The sequence below is a fragment of the Camponotus floridanus genome, unplaced genomic scaffold, assembly GCF_003227725.1.
Source record: "Camponotus floridanus strain SB8 unplaced genomic scaffold, Cflo_v7.5 scaffold28, whole genome shotgun sequence".
NCBI lineage: Eukaryota > Metazoa > Arthropoda > Insecta > Hymenoptera > Formicidae > Camponotus > Camponotus floridanus.
This window is the reverse complement of record NW_020229414.1, coordinates 1,496,464-1,505,082: the sequence shown is the minus strand read 5'-3', so window position 1 is coordinate 1,505,082 and position 8,619 is coordinate 1,496,464. Positions and strand designations below refer to the sequence as shown.

General features: G+C 28.7%; 2 protein-coding genes across 2 annotated transcripts; one reads left to right on the top strand and one right to left on the bottom strand.

The window, feature by feature from the left end:
• The first annotated feature begins 3,480 nt into the window (after window positions 1–3,480).
• On the top strand, window positions 3,481–5,049 carry LOC105257699 (40S ribosomal protein S3). Its single transcript, XM_011268490.3, has 4 exons — window positions 3,481–3,603; window positions 4,049–4,371; window positions 4,470–4,657; window positions 4,816–5,049. Exons 1-4 carry the CDS (start codon window positions 3,571–3,573, stop codon window positions 4,998–5,000), a joined length of 729 nt encoding a protein of 242 aa, XP_011266792.1. The 5' UTR covers window positions 3,481–3,570; the 3' UTR covers window positions 5,001–5,049.
• A 150-nt stretch (window positions 5,050–5,199) lies between these two features.
• On the bottom strand, window positions 5,200–7,710 carry LOC105257700 (Krueppel homolog 2). Its single transcript, XM_011268491.3, has 6 exons — window positions 7,663–7,710; window positions 6,986–7,165; window positions 6,724–6,905; window positions 6,551–6,618; window positions 6,263–6,396; window positions 5,200–6,164 (listed from the first exon to the last, which is right to left on the bottom strand). The coding sequence occupies exons 2-6, from the start codon at window positions 7,144–7,146 to the stop codon at window positions 5,951–5,953; spliced, it is 759 nt and encodes a 252-aa protein (XP_011266793.1). The 5' UTR covers window positions 7,147–7,165; window positions 7,663–7,710; the 3' UTR covers window positions 5,200–5,950.
• Window positions 7,711–8,619: the final 909 nt, after the last annotated feature.

Genomic DNA, 8,619 nt, shown 5'->3' with positions numbered 1-8,619 from the left:
ATTTTCGATTAAATTGTGTATTTAGAAAGATTGAGAAAACTTAAAGCATTGAATCGAAATATATTTGATTGTAACATTATATTCTAATATTATAGAGAAATATTGTAATAAGTATCGATGATCGAAATATCACAACATAATCTTTTATCCTCTTTTATGTATAACCTGCTTCAATTTTTAATCGCGGTAATCAATGATTACGATTTGATAAACATTTATCGTTGCGATACTGTTTCATGTCGCTAATTAATTTTTAGTTAAGTAATTTTTATTAAAATTTATAGTAAATTATGTTTCCATACTAATTGTCATCATGTTTAGTAAAAAAATTATAATATACAAAGCGTTTCTTACCACTACTTTATTACTCGAGAGTCATCGTACGAATGATGACAAAGCGGCACCGTATAGAGCGCTACTGTTTATATTTTATATTGCCAAAATCAAACATCTCGTGTTATCGATAATTCGTTACCGAAATATTTTATATATTATAAAATATACATTAATGTAAAATATTAAATTATTAAAGTATTTAATTTAACGATAAAGTAACACGGATGAAATATATTTGTAACTCTAAGTATCAAAACAATAATTATTGTCCGTAAAAATCGCGCAACGATCGAAGTGATTATTTAATATTTTGATTTCCTGTCCCTTAATCGATTCTCAATAAATTGTATATTGTTTAATTAACAAGAATTTAAAAAATTTAAAGCATTGATCGAAATATAATTAATTCTAATATTGTTAAAGATATATTATTAGAATTAACATCAATGATCGAAAGATCATAACATAATTCATTCTTTTATCTCTTTTTATGTATCCTCTGCCTTAATTTTTATTAGTAACGAATGATTATGATTCGGTAAAGATTTATCGTTGCGATACAGTTTTATGTAATTTATCAAAGATTAATTAATATTTAATTACTAATATTTATAGCAAAATATGTTTCGATGCCAATAGTAATCATGTTTAGTTAAAAAATTATAATATACGAAGCGTTTCTCACCATTGCTTTCATGCTCGAGAGTCACCGTGCGAATGATGACAAAGCGGTAACGTATAGGGCACTACTGTTTACATTTTATATTGCCAAATTTGAACAGCGTGTATCGATAATTCGTTGCTGAAATATTTTATGTATTATAAAATATTATAAATACATTAACGTGGAATATTAAATTAATAAAGTATTTTAATTTATTGATTTAAATTTATTATTTATTAAACAATTTATATACGGTGCCTTTCATTATGCTAATTATTTGCATCTATAATTCGATTATTTCGTGATCTCTCAGAATCCAAATTATATTTAAATTGTCAGATAGATCGATAAAGTAACACGCATGAACTATATTTGTGACTCTAAGTATCAAAACAAATTCGAATGATATTTATAGAATCAAATATAATTCTATTATTTAAATGTAATTTAGATTCAAAACGCATAGCAAAACAATTGAATCATAAATTGAAGTAATTAATATAATGAAAAGCTTCGTGATACGTCAATCCTTTAACAAATATTATTTAATTGATCTATATAATCTAAAATACTCCTATACATTTTAATATTCCGTATATGTTAAAGTACGTAAAATATTTCGACAATAAAGGGACAATAACACGTTCGGCCTTGCGTGCGTGTCTACATGTCACGGATATCATGTCTTGATATCATTCGTAACATTCGAGGAGTAAGGTGTAAAATACTTCGTATATTATCAAATTTTCTCTCTAACAATAAAATGAAATCGCGACTAATATTAAAACATAATTCGCTATGATAATTATTATTAATACTTGCTAAATGTTTAATTGTAATTATTACGCGATCGGGAGTGCCGTGCGAACTGTCTCACAATCGTTGCGTATACTAATCTTAATTAACTAATCTTAATCTTGTTTTCGGGAGTGAATGTGAATGCAACAAAAAAATAGCAAAGGAGAGGAAAAGCAAGTCTGAAAAAGCACTGGATAACGTGCGGAGCAACAATATGCGGTAAGTAATTTATAAATTATTTATCATTTATATTCAAACTATATTATATATATCATTTATATATTAGATTTGTATATCATTTATGTTCAGATCATTTTATATATTGCTTGTTCTTTTTTTATTTACTTGATAACGATTCTCCCTCCCTCTCCCCTCTCTCCCTCTCTCCCTTTCTCTCTCTCTCTCTCATTCCAAATTATCTAAATTATTTAAATTTTCAAATTATAGTATAATTTTAATCCTATCGTATAGTATCGTATCCTATCCTATCATATGCTAATTATATTTTTTTTCTCCCTTGTATATATTCTTCACTGTTTTCTGGTGGCACTTATCCGCGTAAATACGATTAATTGCAATTAGTAAAATATGATTAGTTACCATAGTCTAATACGTGTTACATTTTGCATGTTATTCTCGATTGCGGAACAATCATATAAAATTCGCACTTTGTTATATCATAAGAGCAACATTTATACGAGATTAAAATTAATAATAAAGCAGTAATAAGCAGAACGAATAGCACTAGTACTGTTGATGTATATATATATATATATATATATATATATATATATATATATGTACAGAGTATATATGCATAAAATACCAATCTCGTAAGATCAAAAATTAAAGTAATGAAAAATCGTGATATAACTATTGTTTAATTAATAATTAATTTATACTTGCTTTTTAGAAAAATTTAATCGAAAGATACTTGTTTATTATAATAATTATAATACACAAATTATGTTGTAATATTAGTCACGGTCGAGTTGGAAAAAGAATTTGGTAATATACGAAGCGTTTCGCACACTACTACTTTATTATTCGAGTGTCACCGTGCGAATGATAACAAAGCCGTGACATGTATAGCGCACTTGCTATACATGTCACGTTGCCGAGGTCAAACATGATATTACTAATTCTCTGCCGAAATATTTTACGTACTACACACGGAATTTTAAATTATAGAAGTATATTTTATTTTAAATTAATTATTAAACGATTGATGTATCACGGAACCTTATATTATGCTAATGATTTGAATTTATTCGATTGTTTTATCGCGCTTTTCCGAAGTCAAATTTTATAATATTTAGTTTTGCATTTTAAAAGATTGACTTAGAGCGACATAAATAAATAAATAAATAAATAAATAAATAAATAAATGTTGAGAGAAGAAAAAGAAGACACATTAATAAATAAATAAATAAATAATAGCGTGAAAAGAGAAAACATACTAATTTTTCTATAATAAATTATTATTAATTAAATTATTTATATTTTTATTTATATTATTTATATTATCAGAGAGACATATATGTTATCCTCTAAGAACATTCGTGGATATGTCCACAGAGGGAGTATCTCTAGTATCGCTTCTAGGGATTACCTAAAAGCGGACCATGACATCTCTCAGTCTTCTCTTTGTTACTAGATATGAACATATCCTGGTCTTGGACATACCCATCTAATAACGTCGTTTAGTTTATGGCCAGTTCCGCCAGTTCCTTTTCCAATCTAGAAGCGAATGTTTCGGCCTTTTGTAAAACATGGAGAATCGTTCTATATCGAAGAAGAGGAAGGTTAGTGATTTTCAAGAGTTTATAATAAAATATATGCGAAAATATGCTCATTATTGTTATGTTGGAAGCTGTTAGAAAGATATTTCGTTAAAAATTTGATGAATGTGATATCCGAAAATTATGGATGCCATGGATACTTCTAGCTTTACTGTCATCGATTTTACTTGCCGCGTGTTTAGTTTCTGGAAAGAAATATGTAAAATGTGCGAAATTTTGCTAAACCAAATCTATTACATTTTTGTTTTTTCTGCCTTTAAATCGATATTTTTTTACATTATGTTGCACGGTTATGTTTATTTTAATAAGACTAGATTAACCTGATTGTATTAACGTGATTAGTCCACAAAAGAATAAAGAAAATAACTGTGACAAAAATCCATGTATATATACAAGGAGAAAGGTTTAATATTACATATATTTATTCTTTCTTTCTTTCTGTCTTTAGTTTGTAGGAGACGGTGTCTTCAGAGCTGAGCTGAACGAGTTCTTGACTCGTGAGCTTGCTGAGGATGGCTATTCAGGAGTGGAAGTCCGTGTGACGCCAAACCGAACGGAAATTATTTTGTTGGCCACTCACACACAGAGCGTGCTTGGTGAGAAAGGACGCAGGATTAGAGAACTGACATCTGTGGTGCAAAAGCGTTTCAATTTCAAGGAACCACAGAATGTTGAGTTATATGCCGAGAAAGTGGCCACGCGTGGCCTGTGCGCCATTGCACAAGCAGAGTCTCTACGATACAAGCTAATTGGAGGTCTCGCAGTACGAAGGTAAACCAGTATTTTATTTGGTTTTTATTTGAGCATGTATCTTCTGCAATTTTTGTTAAACATCTCTTTATTTCAATCATTTTCTCATTTATAATCAGAGCATGCTATGGTGTTCTGCGTTTCATCATGGAATCTGGTGCAAAAGGTTGTGAGGTTGTTGTCAGTGGTAAACTACGTGGTCAGAGAGCAAAATCAATGAAATTTGTTGATGGGCTTATGATTCATTCGGGTGAACCGACCAACGAGTATGTGAACACCGCTACTCGGCATGTACTCCTTCGCCAAGGTATGATTACACTAACATAATGACTGTTTCAACCAATATTGTATTAATAATGTGTTTCCTACAGATTATTCATTATTGATATGAAAAATATTTAAAGAATTTATATTTTATTAAATTATTATATTTATTACATTATATATCTTTGTGTAATATTTTAGGTGTACTAGGAATTAAGGTTAAAATTATGCTACCTTGGGATCCTAATGGCAAGAGTGGTCCGAAGAAACCTCTGCCTGATTATGTGTCTATTGTGGAACCAAAAGAAGAAGTACCTCCATCGGTTCCGATTTCTGAGGTAAAACCATCAAAAGATATACCTCAACCTGCTCCTCTTGCTGTGTAATGACCATTTGAATAAAAAATAAATACAGAAAGCTGTGTTTTATCTTAAACATATTTTTTAAAATCTGAAAAGTCAAGAAAAATTATTTGTATTAGATAAAAATATCCGCATTAAATATTTTTAATTAGAAAGATTTATTGACCATATTTTGAGATTTGTTACATATGGTGTACTCTGATAATTATTTTCATTTACAAAAAATTATTCTGAATTACTTTTAAATATGATAAGTATATTAATTAGAAAATAGATAAAATTACACTAAAAGACGAACGGTTGACAAAAACGCATGACAAATACTAAGCTTATTCCAATGAAATGGCGAGTCAACAATTATCCTGTAGTTCATGAAAAGTAATTTTATATCTTGTATACACCAGACATTAGATATATATTAAACTTATAGTACCGAAAAACACCGTGCAAAATAAAATCAATCGATTAAAGAAAAAAAAAAATATAACAATCAACATTATAAATTCTATTATGCATACCATTACCTATTTGTTACAAATTCATGTTTCAAATTTGTATCATATTTGAAACTATGAAGTTAGTATATGTGCATAGATATTTTTATCCTTAAATATAATAATAGATTTGAAGCATTCTTTAAAACGAATATCTACAACCAAATTTATTATAACCAAATTATATTTTCTTTTAAACTGTGAATTCTATATAATAATTGATGTAGTATCTTCACGTTTTCTTACTTTATGTTCAGTAATTAATGAACATAATTATATTAGTATTAAGAAATCTTTCATATGCTTTGATTGTTTTCATGAATATTTTAAATTATCATGCAATATACATTTACTATGGATTTTGATGTCGGCACTCATTTTGTTTTTACACTAATTCAGTGTTATGCTGAGTGGACCCTAGAACCCTAGGAGATCTGTCTTGAAATGATAAGAAAAAGTTTAATCTTAATATCATACATATTATTGGCGCACTGGTGCCATTTGTTGAGTCAGAGACAGCAGACCATCAATCATTCTTCGGACGATATCTGGCACTGCCGGTTTTCTCGACACCGAACTCAATCCGTTTCTGAGTTCGTAAAATACATTTCGAGTGAATGGATTTCTTTGCGATGCAAGTCGCAATTTCAGGAACTGATAATAGATGAAAGGTGTCAGCAAACCGGCACGTCCCCTATAATAGAAAGATATATTCAGCATATCACAATTATACTATTCTTAATTACGATTTTATTATGCCGGAAAAATATAGCAATCTTATGTAATACATACGTAAATACTAGAAGGACTGTGAATGGCAAAATAATAATTTCCGATAGAGCACACAAGCGAAGAATATTCCGCGATTGAAATTCCACCAGAGATATCAAGAGGCGAGCTCCCCACCAACTATTCTGCCCCAACCGCTATACAGAATACATGAATAAGATGCTATTAATATGACTTATATTACTTTATAATGAATTTGCAAAAATAGTTATACATGTTTTTCTTGCATAAATTGCATATAATTATCTATATACTTACATCTATTTACTTATTAACTTACTATTTACTTACATCTAGCAAGGTAAGAGAATAACTGGCCAAATGCATCACAGCAAAAAGAAACACTGGTGTCAAAACCACTATATATTGATTCAGGATTTAATTTTGTTATTAAAATATGAATCATTCAAGAAAAAAAAAACGCTAATTGAATAAACCATATAAATTAAATATAGAAAGGATACATGTAACTGGAGCTGCATACAAGAATATCAAGGAATAAAACAAGTAGTGACACGAGTCTTCCAATAATAACGTCTCTAAAAATTGCCTAGTAAGCTGAACACGGGGCACTCTTTGGTGAAGACGTAATGCACTGGTGGCTGCATTATTCATCAATACCTTATAGTATATATTGTAAGGATTCCTAAAAATATATAAGATATGTTACATATTTCATACGTACAAGTTTCATTCTAGCTATAAAATTAGAAAATAGAAACAAACCCAAATATAGGAATGATATAACCAATGGTGAATATTATGGTGAAGAGTCTTGTGACCCATAATCCAAAGTTAATCTTGTTTTCTATAATATGCTGTTTCAAAGCTAGCCATCCCTTTTCCACATTTGGCGATGAGTCGCTCGATCCACTTGTACTATCCATACCTGATGCTATTTTCCAGCTAACAAAGCAAAAAAGTACTTAGTAAAAATTAACAAAGCAATATCTTTTTTTCCAATAATAGTAACTTTTTTATGCTCCTTGTTTCAATTAACTTTTTAGCGAAGTCTCAAAAGAAATTTATATATTTTATTTGCAAATAGATAACAAAACTACGCAGAATTATACATGAAAAAAACATTATATATCGACAATATGCATGACATCACGCATTTCTAAAGTGAAAGTTATCACTTTCCTTGGGAGAGTTATTTTTTTCGGTTGAAAAAATCGCGAAGCTTCCACGCAAAAACTGAAAGAAATGTCGAATCACGGAAATTCGATTACGGACATTGAAATGGAGACGTGTGTAAGCATTTTTTGTACATAGCGATTATTACATCGTAATATCGATGCACGACTTAATCATAAGTCTGTGCGAATTACATTGTCATTTTGATATCGCAAACTACTCGGGCCTGATCTTATTATTAGTTAATCGAACATTAAGCCACTTACACGTAATTCACCTCGTACGATGATACGCACGATATATTCCGATGTAACAATTTTTTTTACACGTCAGTGACACGAGTAAACAATTGCACGGGTCCACCTATTCGGAACATCTACGTGTTTAACGAGCCGAGAATCGAGAATATCCGCAACATTGGTAGTCTCGTTATTACGATTCACAAATCCCACCTGCAGATGTAGTGCGGAGCCTTTGATGTGGCTCCATCTCAAGTCGATACATATATATTTAGAAGAAGAGAATAAGAGTAGAAGAAAAGAATAAAAAATTGTCAGTAATTTTAGTGGTAAAATATATTAAAAAATATATTTAAAGAATATATTAAAATTTCAATTTTTTTATTTATTTTATTACATACATTATATATATATATATATATATATATATATATATATATATATATATATCTTACCACGAAATATTATATTCTTTTTCTGCTGCTTTCAAATATGTAGATTATCAAAGTTCTATTTTTATTTTTATAAAACAAATTGCTTGTTATTTTTTTTCAAATTATTTAATATAATATTTCGCAAATTTAATCTACATTAATCTAACAAATATATATAAAATTTTAAAATACTCATTTTTATTCATCAATATATTTTGATTTATGCGCAAAAAATATATATGCCAAATAAAAATCAAACAATACATTTTGAAAAATCTTGTTTTCAGAAAATGAAGATTTTGGAGTAATTGGAAATATATGAATATTATTTTTTATATATTTATTTTTTATTTATATCCTAAATTATTTTTCTGATAAAAATGTTATTATTTTTTGAATATCTAGATAAAGTGAGACTTATAAATATTGACCTTTCATTTAGCTAAAATTAAAATTCATCTTTATCTAAAATTTACATATATTTTAATTTTCTTTATTTACATGCTTTCGAGATTATTTACGGGCCTTGCTTGCGATTGACGCTAATAGC

Excerpts from the sequence above, each read along its gene's own strand:
- LOC105257699 (XM_011268490.3), top strand. The coding sequence starts at position 3,571 with ATGGAGAATCGTTCTATATCGAAGAAGAGGAAG. Across the intron at positions 3,604-4,048 it reads CTATATCGAAGAAGAGGAAG|TTTGTAGGAGACGGTGTCTT; the intron begins GTTAGTGATTTT and ends TTCTGTCTTTAG. Across the intron at positions 4,372-4,469 it reads GGAGGTCTCGCAGTACGAAG|AGCATGCTATGGTGTTCTGC; the intron begins GTAAACCAGTAT and ends ATTTATAATCAG.
- LOC105257700 (XM_011268491.3), bottom strand. The coding sequence starts at position 7,146 with ATGGATAGTACAAGTGGATCGAGCGACTCATCGCCAAATGTGGAAAAG. Across the intron at positions 6,619-6,723 it reads GTATGCAGCTCCAGTTACAT|TGGTTTTGACACCAGTGTTT; the intron begins GTATCCTTTCTA and ends ATCAATATATAG. Across the intron at positions 6,165-6,262 it reads ACAGTCCTTCTAGTATTTAC|GGGACGTGCCGGTTTGCTGA; the intron begins GTATGTATTACA and ends TTTCTATTATAG.